Below are 18134 nucleotides of genomic sequence, written 5' to 3'. Positions count from 1 at the left end.
TACAAACTCCCAGCATGCAAATTTCCTCCAAAATACATGCCAATTCGTTTATTTTTATCACTCTTCACCTTTTCTTAATATTTTGAAAATTATGGGTTTCCGCGAATTTTAGGAGGGGGGGAGGTTTTTTCCACGTTTTCAACCCCATATACAATAACTTCAGAAACTTCGTCACCTCTTCACCCAAAGGTATACCCTATGTGTATCTATATCTATCAAACACACTATAATCCTAAGCCTTCCCCAACACAAAAGGGAGAACACCAGACCAGAGAGAACCATTCAGTAATCACCAGCATTAACAGTAATTATGAATAACCACTCAGAGTGTTCAAAAAGCTTTAAGTTTTATTTTTTAAAGCATTTCAAAAGCAAATTGAACTTTTTCTATTTGTCTACCATTTCTATTTTCATTTATTTTGTATCTCTCTATTGAACTTTCTATTTTTAGGCTCATAATAACCATTCTTCAAAATGGCAAATACAGCATTTCCAGATGCAAATAACAGCATACATTTTTGTTCATTTGGTGGAATTATACCAAATTAATACCATTTTAGTTTTATCATTATCTTTACAGACAAAACCATACGGAAACACGAGTTCATAAACAAACGAAACAGCTACTGACGCAGTTTTTCCAAATGAGAAGTTTTTACCAAAGAGGATTGAATGGTTTCAGCCAGGGATTCCCAAAGTGGGTGCTACCGCCCCCTGGGGGGGGCTGCAGGAAACCAGGGGGGCGGTAAAATCATAAACGAAGAAAGAAAATAATTAGATAAATGGTAACACTTATAAAACATTTATAAATAAAATAATGTAAGTTAAGTTAAGATTTATAAATGTGTTCATTTTTTAATATTGTTTTGACATCCACTGCTCCAACCATCTTTACTAATAATACTACCAAGGCAAGTGTAGGGGAAAGATAAAAGACGGCGGTTACAATTAAATTGAAAGGGCGGGGAAGTACTTTCGGTCTAAGGCTCAGCCATGGACTTCGAAATTCAAATTCGGCCCTTCAGGGCTTGTGATAGTAATTTCTCGAAATAAATATCTCTATCTCTATCAATTCGTCAAGTTAGAATAAGTTAAAATAAATTAAGTAAATAAAAATAACACCAAAACAATGTGTTTTTACTTTTTTACTTATATAAATGTTTTTACTTTTATAACTTTAATAAATCAAATAATATTAAGATTTCGATTACTAGGTATCAGTAAACGCGCATTAAACCGACAATGCACGTTCGTTTGTATTTTTTTTTTCAGTAAAGTTGAAATCTTGATCTGAGCATGTGGAGGCAAAGAGGTTTTGTACTATACTCATGTTAATTTCTGCTTGTTTAGAACTTCACTTGGTTATTTGTTATGAGTTCTGTTCGTTTTGGGTTTCATCTGTTTATCAGTTCTGACTTGTAGTAGTGCAAATCTTAGTGTATTATTTGATTATGCTTTTGATCATTTTTGGTTCTACGGGGTCCTTTACTTTTCTTTGAAAAACTTATTTAGTGGAAAGTTTTTTTTATTAATTTCTGTTCGTTTTATTTATATTCTCTAGTTGACCTGAAATAGAGAAACTTGAAAAACTTATTTTGTGGAAAAAGTGTTTTTGATTAATTTCTGTTCGTTTTATATTGACATAGTCTTTTCAGAGAAAAAGAAAATAATACTTTAAATCTTTTCGTTTTTTTACAAATTTATAGTTTTGCCTGCTATTTGTATGCTGGAGAAAAATTTTTAGCTATTTTTAACAACAAACACCCTCTTAAAAATCTGGACACAAATAGAAGTGTTTAATTTAGTTTCATACCTCGTCTAGTTGACCTGAAATGGAAAACTTGATACCATTAGCAAAAAAAATCTGTATACTTTCTTTGATAGCTTGGATATAAACTTACGCTATTTTGATTTGGTTAAATTTTAAGAGCAGGAGCAGCCCCAAAAGTTTGAACATAAAACCCTCAGTCATTCCTGGGATACTGCTGAGATGCCTTATTGGGAATTAGCATTAACCCAGTCCATTTTGATTTAATTTTATGGAAACATTTATTTTTTGAACATAAAGTCCAATAGGAGGGTGGGCGTGGGAGAGGGATTAATTTTCCTCCAATCATTTTTGACTATCCAAAAAGGGCATCAGCCCTTTCTATTTTCAATCGAATGAGCCCTTTTCGAAGTTCCTACGACAACTCCTTCGATACAAAGTGTTGTCTAAACAACAACAACAACAAAAAAATAACACATTATACCCACATCGATCTTTACTATAAAAATGTATAGCCTTCCAATCCGTTTCGACTATTAAAAAGGGCACCATGCCTTTCGATTTCCAATCGAATGAGCCCTTTTTGAGTTTCTACGACAAAACTTCCTATAAACACATTATATGCCCCCAGGGCATAAATTACAACTCTTACCCTAAGGGCTATGAGGGTGGTTGTCATCCTCTAAGACCTAATTTCCAGAACTTTCAACTACTTTAAACAAAATGGCTATCTTAATATTTTGATTGGATGTGTCTGGGAAAATGGTGGACGTGAGAGGGGCGTTAGTCTTTCTCCAATCACTTTCAATTATTAAAAAAGGCACTAGCCCTTTCAATTTCCAATCAAATGAGCCCTTTCGAAGTTTCTACGACAACGCTTTCAATAAAAAAACCTTATATGCTCACCAGGGATAACTTACAACCCTCGCCCTGAGGGCTTGGGGGGGGGGTTGTCATCCTCACAGACCTAATTTCCAGAAGTTTCTACTACGTTGAACACAATGGTTATCTGAAAAATATTTATTGTATTTATTTGGGGGAATGGTGGGCGTGAGAGAGGGGCTAGTTACTGTCCACTTTCAACTGTTAAAAAGGGCACTAGCCCTCTCAATTTCCAATTGAATGAGCCCCTTTTGAAGTTTTTACGACAACTCTATAATTAAAAACCTTAAATGCCCCAAGGGCATAAATTACAACCTTCGCCCTGGGGACTCTGGGGGGTTTGTCATCCTTAAATACATAATTTACAGAACTTTCAACTATGTTGAACAAAATGGCTATCTCTGAACTTTGATTGAATGTGTTTGGGTAAATGGAGGGCGTAAGAGGGGGGGTAATTACTCTCCACCCAGTTTCGACTATTAAAAAGGGCAATTTCAATTTCCAATTGAATGAGCCCCTTTTGAAGTTTTTACGACAACTCTATCATTAAAAACCTTATATGCCCCCAGGGCATAACTTACAACCTCTGCACTGAAAGCTCTAATGGGATTATCATCCTAAAAAACCTAATTTCCAGAACTTTCGACTACGTTGAACAAAATGAATATCTAAAAATTTTGATTGGATGTGTTTGGGGAAATGGTGGGCGTGAGAGGGGGATTAGTTTCCCTTCAATCACTTTCGACTATTAAAAGGGCATTATCCCTTTCAATTTTCAATTTTATGAGCCCTCTTGGATATTTTTACAAAATCGCTTTCAAGAAAAACCTGACATGTTCCCAGGGCATAACTTAAAACCCTTGCCCAGAGGGTTAGGGGGGATGGGTTGTCAACCTTAAAGACCTAGTTACAAAACTTTCAACCGTGTTGAATAAAATGGCTATTTAAAAATTTTGATTGGATGTGTTTGGGGAAAAGGTGAGCGTGAGGGGGGTATTAGTGCCCTCAAATCACTTTCGACAATTAAAAAGGGCACAAACCCTTTGAATTTCCAGTCGAATGAGCCCTTTTTCAAGTTTCTACGACAAAGATTTCAATAAGAACCTCACGTGCCCCCAGGGCATAACATACAACCCCTGCCATGAAGACTGTGGGGGGAGTCTCCTGCGCAGTATAATTTCCTGAACTGGAAACTGCGTGGAACAAAATGGTCATCTAAAATTTTTGACTGGATATGTTTGGGGAAATGGTAGGCGAAGAAGGGGTGTTAGTTGCCTTCCAATCACTTTCGACTTTTAAAAATGGCCCTAGCCATTTCAATTTCCAATCGAATGAGCCCTTTTTGAAGTTTCTACGACGACGCGTTCAGTAAAAACCTTAAATGCCCCCAGGGCATAACTTACCCTTGCCCTGAGGGTTGTGGGGGAGTGTCCTCTTCAAAAACATAATTTCTATATGGAAATCCACAACACTGAACAAAATGGGTATCTCAAAATTTTAATTGGATGTGTTTGAGAAAAAGGTGGGCGACAGAGGGGGGTTAGTTACCGTCCAATCACTTTCAACTTATTAAAAAGGGCACTAGCCCTTTGAATTTCCAATCGAATGAGCCTTTTTTGAAGTTTCTATGACAACACCTTCTATAAAACCTTATATGCCCCCAGGGCATAGCTTACAACCCTTGCCCCGACCCTCGGTTGTGGGGGAGTGTCCTGCTCAAAAACATATTTCGATCTGGAAATTAACTACGCTGAACAAAATGGCTATCTCAAAATTTTGATTGGATGTGTTTGAGGGAAGGATGAGCGTGGGGGGGGGGCTAGTTGCCCTCTAATCACTCTCGACTATTAAAAGACACTCGCCCTTTGAATTTCCAATCGAATGAGCCTTTTTTGAGGTTTCTACGACAACGCCTTCTACAAAAACCTTATAACCGGCATAACTTAAAACCCTTGCCCCGAGGGTTGTAGGGGAGTGTCCTTCTCAAAAATATATTTTCTATCAAGAAATCAACTACGCTGAACAAAATGGCTATCGCAAAATTTTGATTGGTTGTGTTTGGGGGAATGATGGGCGGGGGGGCTAGTTGCCCTCAAATCACTTTCGACTATTAAAACGGGCACTAGCCTTTTGAATTTCCAATCGAATGAGTCTTTTTTGAAGTTTCTACGACAACGCCTTCTATAAAAACCTTAAATTCCCCCAGGGCATAACTTAAAACCCTTGCCCCGAGGTTTGTGGGGGAGTGTCCTACTCAAAAATATATTTTCTATCTGTAAATCAATAACGTTGAACAAAATGGCTATCTCAAAATATGGATTGGATGTGTTTGGGGGAATGATGGGCGTGGGGGGGGGCTAGTTGCCCTCCAATCACTTTCGACTATTAAAAAGGGCACTAGCCACTCCAATTTCCAGTCAAATGAGCCCTTTTCGAAGTTTCTAGGACAACTCCTTGGATACGAATTGCCCGACCAAAAAACAAAAACAACACATTGTGCCCACATCATTCTTTACTTAGGCAGCGCTAGCGCGCTGCCTATGATCTCGGTTTTTCTATTCAGCCTGACGAATCAACTTTGCCAGGAAACGAAGTTTTGCTTTTGGCATACGTGCGGTTCATAAAGGAAGAAGAAATTTGCCAAGAATTATTATTTGCTAAATTTTTTCAAACTGACACGAAGGGAGAATCGACGTTTCTATCCATTAGATGAGTTTTTCATAGGCAGCACAATAGCGCTTCCTAAGTAAAGAACGATGTTGGAACAATGTATTATTTATTTTTATTTTATTTTTTTTTTGGTTTTAGAGCAGGGCAGAGTATTCGTAGAAACTTTTAGAGTTTTCGTAGAAACTTCAATATTTCTTCCATTAGATGAGTTTTTTTTTTAAAGAAAAAGGAATGCCTCTGAGTAATATTTTATCAATAGCCACAGATGATGCTCCAGTGATGATAGGGCGCTACAGGGGTTTTTAAATACCCGCTACAGGGGTATTTAAAAAAGGAGCTGTCGAGTGCATTTACAGTACACTGTGTCATTCATCGCCAACAACTTGTTGCCCAGAATTTAAGTGCACGCCCACATAATTCATTACAATACGTAATTAAGGCTATCAACACTATCAGAAGCAGATCAGTGACTGATAGATTATTTAAGCAGCTTTGTATTGAACAGGATGAAGAATTAAATCGTTTCCTACTTCATACAGAAATTCAGTGGTTCTCAAAGGGTGCATGTTTAAATATTGATATATTTATTTAACTTTAACAAAAATTTACGTACAAAAACCAATGTGATTCACCCAAAACCAAACAGTTGAAGTGGGGTGAATCAGGTAACAAAACACATACATATAACATCTTTTAAATTCATTATAATAAGAAAGAAAGAAAAAAAGAGAGAAGAGAAAAGAAAAAAATAATAATACTACAGGGGCAGCAACTACATGCCATATCCATGCTGTGGGATCACACTCACAAACAATTATAACTTAATTTAAATCAAATCAAATATGTTTTACGAGCTATTTAACTCGGTGCTGGAGTTCTTGAAAAATAAAATTAGAATTTGCGATCCAAACTAATTCAATCCAAAAGCGATATCGCTTACTTGACCGATTTGTTTCAAAAAATTAATGAAAGCAATCTTTAACTTCAAGGTGATGAATTGAAATTAATAAAAACAAAATGTGTTCTTTCTGCATTTATAATAAAACTTTTTGTGTACAAGCGAAATTTCGGACTAGGAATTCAGCCAGTATCTAAATATTTCAAGAATAGAAAAAAAGATGGCAACATATTTTCTTACTGGGAACACTTGGATGCACTCCATTCAGATTTTAATAAACGATTTGATGATATATTAAAAATGAATATACCTAATTGGATTTGGACCCTTTTTTAAGAGCAAATGCAGAAGAATCTCCAAAGTTACAAGAAGAATTGATGAAAGTAATTACAAACTATGAATTGAATTTTAAATTCAAAGTGGCTACCAACAATTCTGGCTGCGAAAGGAGATATCTACGGATAATCCAAAAATTCGGGCTGTCATTCAAAATTGTTGATTGCATTTCCGTCATGCTTAGTGGGATGTGGATTCAATGCGGTAACCCATTTATTGACAAAAAAAAAAACCGATCGCAAATAGTCGATCGCGGTGATTTAAGATTACTGTTAACGAAGATTCAGATTAATTCTAAGATTAAAGCTACCAATTTAGCCAAAAATGGCTAAATTGGTAGCAGCACATCAGGTTCAACCTTCACATTAAAACTAAGATCTTTTTTGTATCATCTTTATTCTGAATTTAATAAATAGTTTCAATATTCCAAACTTCGATGTTCTTAATTTACAACTTTCTTCACTATATTCTACGAAAAACGTAAATACAATAATGAAGTAAAATATTTTAACAGTCTTGCATAGAATATGAAGACTGGAGAGGAATTAACGAGTAAAAGACGAATTTTGATAGTAATCATTATTTTAATAAATAAATCATCAAAAGTTTCAGGAAAAAACCTTGCCATCATCAGTGAAGCACTAATTGCGACGACCGCAAGCCAGCGTATCGAATTTTACAGAAATATAATTTATTACATAATAATTTTTTATTTAGAAATAATTAGTTATTTTTATTATAATTCGTTATTAATTATTTTTTATTGTTACTATTGTTACTAATATTAATTATTACTAATTTTTATTAATTATAAATTTATTACTAATTATTATTAATTATAAATTTATTACTAATTATTACTAATTGTTATTATATTAATTACTGTTACTAATTTATTAATTAGTTATTAAATAGAAATAATTAGTTATTTTTTATTTTTATTAGTTATTTATTTAGAAATAAATTATCATTTAGAAATAATTTTATTACAATTTTAATGTGACTATACCAAAGAAATTTGGCAGTGCCATGAAGATTTTGGTGAAAATAAAAGTTTAGTCTATCAATCTATGAATCTATCTATCTATCTAAATATACTGACTTGAGGTCTTAAAAAATCAGTATATCACTGATGATGGAAAGATATTTTCCGAAACGTTTGATGATTTATTTATTAGTGATTTATTTTTTATTTATTTATAGTGATCATTACGAAAATTAGTCTTTTAATGGTTAATTCCTCTTCTCACAGATACAATAATATTTATATTCCTTATTAATTGCTATTAAAAGTGAAAAAAATCCAGAGGGTGCTGGGTAATATTTAATCTGGAAAGGGGGCGGTAGGTCAAATAAATTTAGGAATCACTGGTTTAAGCGAAACATTTGTTGGCCGATCAATACATGATTTTTTTTTTGGGGGGGGGGGGGTTATAGTAAAATGTTAAATTAAAAGGATTGGTTAAATGGATAGAGGGAGAGTTTTTTTGTAGAGCATGGTGGCTACAGGAAGCCGGTTTAATGTAATTGATCTAGAGTTGTTTCTTTTTTTTTTACTAAGATTTTAACTGAGTATTTTAATTTTAGAAAAGATAGAGTAGTGAAAGGAAATGTGGGAAAATTATCTGAGAAATATTTGAACAAATTTATATTCTAGAAAATGAAAAAGAAGAGGAAACGAAAAAAGTGACGAAAAATCTACTAAAATCTACGAAAATCTACGAAATCTACGAAAAATCTAATTCTTGTTGTACGGAAGTATATGCGTTAAAATCACCTGCTAGAAAAACTAAATCACTCGGGTAATGAGATTTCACTGAACTCAACTCTTCCTCTAATATATACCATGTATCCTTAATACAGTATGAGCTATTTTCTGGGGAAACATATACAAATCCAAAAATAAACCATTTTTCCAGAAATTTTCCGCGCAACCAAATCAAGTTTTCAGATTTACTTGACAGACGACGCAAATTTTTGAACATGTCACATCCAGGATACTTTTGACATCCAGGATACTTTTTTATTATTAGATCGCAAACAAACACCAGGGAAACAACTTCTTACTGGTTCATTACTATTTCCTTGCCTATGATAGATATTTTGATCAAAAGTTCTGGGTATATTCATCGTAAAATAAGAAAAAGCCCACAGAGGTTTTATTTTTAGATTTAGCTTAAGCTTTTACCGTATTTACAACACATCAGTCAGCACCATACTACTATATGAAGCTGGATGTCAAATGAAACATCCAGGATACTTTTGACCAAATACCACAGGATAAAATAAATAAAAAAACCTCGCAAAGCCTCCATTCATATGGAGGTTCTGAGGACTCTCATTATGTTAGGATGTGGGCCACTTTAAGCGCTTTGTGTAGACTTGAGAAGAAGTATTAGTCTCTGACCCCAACTGGTGTTAACCGTTGCTTTTATTAAAGCCTCATGAGTCATGACATGAAACGTTACGACGAATTCTCCTTGCACCAATAGCCCAATAGCCTAAATAGCCCAAATAGCCCAATTGTTACCCAATAGCCGCAAAAAACAAAGGTTCGCGCATCACTTATCCTACTTGTTGGCTTAATATTAAGTTTCCTAGTTGTAATCCGTCAAAGATAACAATAAATTTTTATCCAACAATTTGTCAACTGAAACGCTATAGCCAAATCGACATATAACAACATTTATCACGTGTTTTCCACTATAAATATAGCAAATTTGCAAATCCTTTGAAGGTGTGTCACATTTCACTAATTACTGCCTCTTTTTGTTCTCTTCATTTATTTTCGCATATTTTTTCATTTTTGAAAAACTGATTTTTTTGTTTGTATAAGACGTTATTTAACCTCAGTAACTCTACATTTTCTACGGTTAGCAGGTGTAACGTATCTGACAATTAATCCAGACCGTTTTAAGCAGTAATACTACTAACCTCTGACGTCATTTACGTGTCTATTCGCTAAGGATAAGTAATGGGGCTTGTCAGATAAGTAATCTTAGGAAAGCATTAAAGATGAAAAAAAAATATTAACAAATCTGAAAGAAGAGAAAAAACTCTTATGACAGAATTTAATCGGTACAGAAGCATACAACTCACCTTTCGATATCAATTCGTTCAGTGAGAGCCTCAATCCATTCCTTATGTTTATACGTACGATGATTTTGCCGTGTTTCAAGAGGATATATTGAACAAATATTTGAATAATGCATTAGGAGTTCAAACATGCTCCTACACGTGGACAAACATTTTTGGACGGCTCCTCGTATCTTTCCCTCGGCCTGTTCGCACTACAAATAGAAAATATTGGTTCTTGAAGTGGCAAGGACGGTTAAAATAAAAAAAAGACCCCGCCCCCTCTTCATCAAGTTACTTTTTGATAAGCCATGTTAGGCATTAGTAACGCAAAATAAGGTTGCATAAAGTTTCAATACCAAATTAGCTTAAAGGACGGAAATGGAAATGAATAATAGGAAATAAAAAAAAATGAAAAAGGAAATGAAAAATGGAAATGAAAAACGGACTTTTCAGCTATGAATATAAACCAAATGAACAAAAAAGGAAATGAAAAACGCTTATTCTGCGTTAATCTTCGAACAAAGTCAAAAACAAAATAATCAGACTCACTTGAAATGGTAGGTTCGTGTAACTTACAAACAAAGTTGAGAGGACAATTCCTATAGGATAATTCTTGGACCACTCTTAGGCCTATTCATACATAACAACAAGATTTTATAAGATTTTTCTTATGATTACTTCAAAACGTGGAGTAGAGAGAAATGTGGAATAGAGAGAATGGAGTAGAGAGAAAAATATAGAGTAGAGACGATGGAATAGACCAAGAGAATATGGAATAGAGATAGAAGATCTGAGCCCTGATCAAGCGTTAACGCCTTAATTTATGCTAGTGTGAAAGCAAGGACGTATCCAGGGGGGGGGGGGTAGTGGGTTTGAACTCCCTCCCCCCAAATGTTAGTCCGACCCATAAAAACGTAACAGAAATGAATATAAATCTTTTTGATGCGTTCTTTAAAGTTTTCTTTAGTAACCACACCCCCCCCCTTTAAAAAAAATCCTGGATACGACTCTGTGGGAAATGTTCTACGGCGTAGTGTAAAAGCACGAAGAATAACATTCACATTTGACCTTAAACTACTAAGAAATGCATCTTATTGTGTACAAGCTGAAAGAGTATGAGAAAGTTATAAGAGGGGGAATTGGCACTACTGCCGGGAAAAAAAAACTATCAGCGCCATCTAGAATTTGCCAACACATGGCAATTTTGTCAGTGTAATAATAAGAATAATTTGTTTAATTCAAATAACTGGTAATATTAGTTTAGTAATAAACTTCAAATTTCAGTTCGTGACAATAGAAAACCAGTAAAAAGCTTGGAAAAACGTCGTGTTTCCAACTAGCGCCAGTTTCCATTCTTCTACCACCTATTCTTTGTACAAGCTTATACAAGTATTCATATTGATGTTTGCGATTTTTGACATGGAAATCAGCTGATAATCACTAAAATTTGTTAAATTCGCCTATCGGGAAGCACTGACACTGTAAAATCCTTAGCTACCGTACTACGTTTAATTCTACTAATTTATTTACTGCCTCTATTCATTCAATTTGTCTTATTTAATCTCTTTTCTCTACATAACTCAAGCCCCTGGAAATAAAACAAAATGAGAAGTATTTTCTTTCGCAATGGAAAAAGGAAGAGCTTGAATGTATCTCCTTTTTTATCTTTTTTTTCTCGAGAACAAATAAAATAAATGCACAAGTTTGATTTTTTAGAAAATTTATTTTTAAATTTTTCAATGGGGGATTTAATCCATTGTAGTTAACGACACTTTCTGAATTTTCAAGGCTTGAAAAAACACTTTTTAAGAGCGTGGATAATACAATGAAAATATGCATTTAATCATACACTGAAAACACTGCAGTATAGGAGTGATGGTAAATATATTAATTAAAAAAAACTTTTTCACAAAATAAGCTTTTCAAAGAAAAGTGAAGAACTCCATTAAACAAAAAATGAGCAAAAATAAAATCAAATAATCTGCAAAGCGTGAAACTACCACAAATCAGGATCGATGAATAAATGAAACCCAAAACGAAGAGATATTAAAATAATTAACCGAGTCAAACTCAAAACGAGCAGAAATTAACATAAGTTGGGCTCAAAACCCCTATGTCTTCCCAAGACCAGAACATAATTTGCCCTTTACTGAAAAAAATATAAATGTTTTTGCTTTTATAACTTTAATAAATCAAATAATATTAACATTTTGATTACTAAATATCAGTATATGTATATTAAACTGACAATGCACATTCATAACGGAACAATTTTGCCATCTGAGATTTCTTCCATTTTATTCAGCCACGAAGGAGAAAGGTGGTCTTGCTGCAACCTTTTTAAATTAGAGCTGCGACATTTTTATAAGGTACAGGAGGACATGTGCCTCTATATTTTTTGCCCCCCCCCCCCTTCCACTTGGATTTTGAAAAAAAAACTTTTTTTGGGGGGGGGGGGCTTCAAATAGATAAATGGCTTTTTTGGTATTATTACTGAAAATATTGAAAAAAACGACAACCCCCCCCCCGCCCCTAGATTTTGAATAATACAAGTTTAATCCACTACCTAAATTTCGTATATTGACGCCACTGAAAGTCCCCTAACTGCATCAGTCCCCTCAGAATGCAGTCACCTCAGCTACCTCAGCAGTCACCTCAATCCCCTCGGTATGCATCATACCTGCAGAGAGGTTAAATAATAAAGCCCACAACAGAGAATGATAAGGATAAAAAAGAACCCCCCCCCAGAAAACTTGACAAATGGCTGTTCAAAAACAACTTATTTGTGATTTAACCGTCATCTCCCTCAAATTAACTCCCATATCACTAGAGAATAGCATCATATTCATCAAACTTTATTGAGGGATCTCAGTGCACTTACGCCTTGTGTCCTAGTCGAGTGGTTGGCGTGCTGGAATTGGAATCCTTTTTTTTCAAAGAGCGAGGGTTCGATTTCTGGTGTGGCCAGTTATTTGTTTTGGGGCGGGGGTCAGTGGCGTGACTCTGTAAGCTCAGCCAGAGTCAACTTAGCTCTAAATGAATACATAGAGAAATCTGGGGAAGGTAAGCAGTAAAGGTGTGTGAAAGCACGGGATGGCTTTGATTAAAATCCGATGCTTAACTATTTATATTTATTGAATAAATTAATATTAATTCAATTAAATTTAAATTAAAATGAAGTTTTCAACATAAAGTAAAGAGCAACATTATAACTGAAAACGAATAATAAAAATTATTCCATATATATCAGGGGGCTGCCACTTCCTCAGCCCTCTCTCTTTACGCTAAAGTCTTATACGTTCTTAAAAAAAAATATTTCTCATTAAAATTTAACAGCCCCTTGGTTTCAAGAGTTGTTCTTAAAAAACTGAAAAAAAAAGTTTAGCATAAAAAGAAAGGGATGAGGTAGGCTCCCTGAACTATTTCTATTCGTTGACATATGTTTACCTGAGACACCATACCAGCTTGTCCAGCTTTTGATAGAAAGTCAGTTGCAGCCAAAAACCCAGAAACAGACGATTCATTACTCAGTTCTTCTAAAACTTTTAAGATTTCTCCCCAAGACACAGCGTCTGGTCCACGGATTGAATTCATGGATTCCTAGAATATGAATGAAATATTAATGATAGACAGGTGGTATAAAATCCACGAATAAAATTCATTGATTCTTAAAGTATGAATCAAATTTTGATAATAATCAGCTTTTTAAGTAACTAAAAAGATTGGGCGGCAACTAGCCGCCCAAACTACACGCCTCTCAATTACTTGCCTCTCAATACCTCACTGAAGAGTGAGGTATTGACTAGGGGGCGGATCCAATCATATACGTAATAATTTCTGTTTGTTTTAAGTTTTGATATTGCTCCTTACGTTCAGTTGAAACTTTTTTTATTTAATTTCTGATTGTTTTTTGAATAATGCTGGGAAATCCAGCGCCACCTTCATAGCAATGTCCCTTACACCATGAAAACTTCCTCCATGGAAAGATCCTCCCACGTTGATTTTGAATTGAAGTCACCAAGTATTTTGCAGTAGGTTGCATCAAGACGTGGCTAATTGTAGACAGAGACCCCCGCGTACAGTCCTGCTGGGGTCTAGGGGTTGAAAGTTACCGATAGTCGTATTCTGGAGCATTATACTTTCTTTTAGTGCCACTTTTAAGAGTCATTCTCACTATGCCCAAATTGTGCTTGAACCAAATATAACTGGTCACTACACAAGGATCCGCCATGTTACTTTTGGAATTCGTGCATCCTCTGTAAGAAAAAGTGAACTTTTCCAGAAATTTTGGTGTCTGCTTCAATTTTAACAATTTTAATAACCAGCTCTCCAATAATATAGGAGTCAAATGACTCCTATATTATTGGAGCTGATTATTCCAGCTGGAGTCATGACTCCAGCTCTCCAATAATTACAAATGAGGTCCGTTATACCCCCACCCCCCTGGAAAACTTCCCTGCAGATAATTTCCTCCACGGCTAATTCCTCCCCTGAAAATCCCCCCGACGAAAGTTTCCCTGAAAATATTCCCAAAAAACATTCTCTCCTCCAGAAAATTCTTCTCCGGTGATTCCCCCTTAAACATTCCCCGCAAATGTAAAATTAAGTAGCCAAAGGGCATAATTGGCCAAAAGGCCAATTATAAAATATAAAAGGGCCAAAGGGCCAAAGGGAAGAAAAGAGCATAATTGTACATCATCTATTATAAAGGAACGGCGATGGGTATAAAAGAGCAGTCTAAAAGAGCACATTTCAATCTCCAAATTGTATGAATCTCCATGGGCCTTTATCTAAATATTAATCAAAACAACGTTTTTGGACAAAATAAGTTTTTCAAAAAAAAAAGAACTCCATTAAACCAAAAAGGAACAAAATAGAATCAAATAATCTACCAAGCATACAACTACCACAAACCAGTATCAATAAATAAATGAAACCCAAAACAAACAGAAATTAAAATAAGTTCAACTCATAACGAGCAGAAATTAATCTGAGTAGGGTTCTAAACCCTATACTTTCTAAAAGCCAGAATATAATTTGTACTTTACTGAAAAAAATTCAAATGAACTTACTGAAAAATAAATGTGTATTGTCAGTTTAACATACGTATGCTGAAATTTACTGCTTAAGATCTTATTTAATTGTTGGTATCTTAAGGTTATAAAAGTGAAAAGATTCGAAGGAATTTTTTTCATTAAAGTACAAACTATATTCTTGCTCTTTGAAAGCACAGGGTTTAGAACCCTACTCATATTAATTTCTACTCCTTCTGAGTTTGACTTATTTTAATTTCTGTCAAAGGGCACTAGCCATTCCAATTTCCAACCGAATGAGCCCTTTTCGAAGGTTCTACGACAACTCCTTCGATACGAAGGGTCCTGGTATGAAAAAAAATACACTGTGCCAACATCGTTCTTTACTTAGGAAGCGATATTGCGCTGCCAAGATACTACCAAGGTAAGTGAAGCTGTCGACCTGGTCAATGATTTTGTTGCCCAACGTCATCTTTTCATCTTCACTTATTCCTAGCCTTGATGAATTAGTCTTCTTAACATTTATTTTCAAACCTATACTAGCACCCTGAACTCCCAAAATCTCTAAAAGTTTATTCATTTTGCTCACACTTTCATCTAGGATGCTTAAATCATCAGCATAATCTAAGTCCAGGATATAAGTCTAAGTCTATTTCCAGGAGCCTCCCATTGTCTTCCCTGTGCTTCTTAAGACAAAATTTATCACAATAATCCATACAAAGGACTCAACACTCAGCCGTGCTTAACTCCTGATTTACTACGAAACCAGCTGCTGACCTCATTTCCCACCTTAACCGCAGCAATGTTATTTTTGTACATAGCATTAATCTCTTTAATGTATTTGTCTGGTACACCATACAAGGATAAAACTTTGCTAAAGTTCTTCTATCAACGGAATCGAACGCTTGCTCATAATCTACAAAACTGAGGACCAAAGGTCTTTGATAACTCAGGAACTTCTCAATTATTAACCTAAGAGTGAAAATTTGGTCGATACATCCTCTACCTCTTTCTAAAACCACACTGTTCTTCTCTTAATACTTTGCTACAGCATCTCTCAGTCTAAAAAACATTATATTACTAAATAACTTGCTACCTACAGAGACCAAGCTAATTCCTTGATAATTTCCACACTCACTCTTATCACCTTTCTTATACAGTGGTTTGATTTAGGTTTTTATGAAATCGCTAGGTACTTCCCCCTTTTCAAAAACCATATTTATAATCTTCAGTGACTTATTTCTAACCTCAGAGCCGCCATATTTATGATACTTATTTACCAGACTATCAGCCCCTGGACCTTATTAAATTTACTAAAACACCGACTCCACAGCCCAGGGTATAAATAAACCTAAGATGGGTTCAGGGCATAAACAGTATTTTAGTTTAATGTCATTGGTACTTTAAAACTTCGAAAAAAAAGAATTACCTCTTCTATCTCCAACCACTCATTCAAGCTCTGTAACTTTTCCTGCAGCAGTCCTTTCACATTTTGCTCCTCGTCAAGCACAACCTTGTACTGCATATACGATGGGTAAATTGAATACAAAGCGTGGTCGGAATTCACTTCAGCTTCCTAAAAAAAACAAAAGTTTAAAAATTTTATTGAATTAAAATTTTAAATTGAGTTTAATAATAATAAAATAATCAATAAATACACAAAATCAATAACAAATAGGCAAAATATAATAAAATTAGAAATATAATATAATTAGTAAAATAATAATAAACAATAAATAAATCTAAAAGTAAAACTAAATGATTTAAAAACAACATTAAATCAAAGTCAAAGCTAAATCAGCTGAAAAAAATTTATAAAAGTTAAATGAATTGACACAAAATTACATCTAAGAAAATTAAATATATAATTAATTAATCAAACAGTAAATTAACATCAAATATAAATAAATAAAAAATCCAGAGCAGGTTGTTTTCAATTTGAAACTAAGCACTCTCCCAAGATTTATTCTCCTTCTTAGAGATGAAAAAAGTTGAATAATAAGGGCGTACAGTGCTTTTTTTCACAGCAGTAACAGTGACCAAGCACGGGCACCCCCCCCCTCTTCAATCCCTCGCTCTTTATGCTAAACCTTTAGTTTTTGGTCCAATTCTTTAAGAACAACTTCTGAAACACAAGGGCCGTATGATTGGAATAAGAAAGTTCTTGAAGTACAAAAAACTTTAGCGTAAAGAGCGAGAGATTGAGGAGGGGAGAAATACTCCTTATAGACGGAATAATTTCGATCTCATTTTAAGTTTTAATGTTGCTCTTTACTTTCAGTTGAGAAAACTTCTGTTTTTTTTTTTCATTTATTTTATTTTATTTTTATTTTAAACTTCTATTATTGTCCTTTAATTCACCAGGCAAGACTGAAACTTTTCAAGCCTCTAGTCACAAGTCTAAAAAAAAAAAAAAAAAAAAAAAAAAAAAAAAAAAAAAAAAAAGTAGTTTAATTTCATTCTGTCATTTGTCAATTTTGTCTTTAATGAATTTCAATAATAAAATTAATTAATCCTTTAATTAGTTTTTTAAATTCACTTAAAGAAAGGATACATAATTTATAAAAACACATATTTGAAACTCATTTTGGTTATATCGATTCGTAACGCCAGAAGACTGAAATTAGTTTCGTCTCTGACAGAGTTGACATATTAAGAATATCTCAATAGTATAGAAAATTCCGTTTTCCCGAATCAAACTTCATGACTTACTTGACTTATTGCTCCTGCTGGTGGTCCGGCATAGAAAGAGAAGCCACTCGTCGCCTCTAGTCCATACGGCCTTGTAAAGCACAATAGCTTCATCTGGGAGTTCCAGTGACATTTCTTTTCGTTGCAATTAGTTTCAAGAAGAGAGTCGCAAGCCCCTGACTTCTGATTGGTTCTCCTATCGTCCATAGGCCTGGCTTCTGATTGGTTTTCCTATCGTCCATAGGCCTGGCTTCTGATTGGTTCTCCTATCGTCCATAGGCCTGGGTTCTAATTGGTTCTCCTATCGTCCATAGGCCTGGCTTCTGATTGGTTCTCCTATCTTCCATAGGCCTGGGTTCTGATTGGTTCTCCTATCGTCCATACGCCTGGGTTCTGATTGACGCCAGGGAAATCCTGGCGTCAAGACACACCGGGGTGGGCTCCATTCGTACCCAAGAGGTTGAGGCTGCCCCATTTGGAGCGATTAGTTAGGGTTCAGACCCCGTATCTAGTGGCATGTGTTCAGCAAACAAAGTTTGCATCCTTCCAGACGAGCTCCATCAATCAAACTTCGAGAGAAGTAAATAAAATAACAATAAATCTTGAATTTGAAACAAGAAATATATACCTTTACGAGAGACATTGCTTGTTGAAGTTCTTGAATAGAATCTTCATGGCGTTCAATTGAGCTATGATTTTCAATCCATATTTCCAGTGTTTCACGGAGTTTCGGTAATAAGTTTATAGTTTCTTCCCTGCAAATGAAAAAGAAGTAATA

At 34.7% G+C, this 18134-nt stretch overlaps 1 protein-coding gene across 1 annotated transcript in view; it reads right to left on the bottom strand.

Annotated features, from left to right (window-relative positions):
* nonC (serine/threonine-protein kinase Smg1) overlaps nucleotides 1-18134 on the bottom strand; it is a 331176-nt gene that overhangs the window by 168992 nt on the left and 144050 nt on the right. The window contains exons 25-28 of the mRNA XM_089106498.1: nucleotides 17985-18111; nucleotides 16095-16241; nucleotides 13080-13232; nucleotides 9654-9844 (exon numbers count right to left, since the gene is read on the bottom strand). Of these exons, the coding sequence (XP_088962624.1) occupies nucleotides 9654-9844; nucleotides 13080-13232; nucleotides 16095-16241; nucleotides 17985-18111 (618 nt within the window). The remainder of the gene's footprint in view (nucleotides 1-9653; nucleotides 9845-13079; nucleotides 13233-16094; nucleotides 16242-17984; nucleotides 18112-18134) is intronic.

This window comes from Artemia sp. Qi Xiang Cuo, chromosome 20, assembly GCF_049724085.1.
Source record: "Artemia sp. Qi Xiang Cuo chromosome 20, ASM4972408v1, whole genome shotgun sequence".
NCBI lineage: Eukaryota > Metazoa > Arthropoda > Branchiopoda > Anostraca > Artemiidae > Artemia > Artemia sp. Qi Xiang Cuo.
The sequence above is the reverse complement of the archived record's forward strand: the minus strand, read 5'-3'. Positions and strand labels throughout refer to the sequence as shown.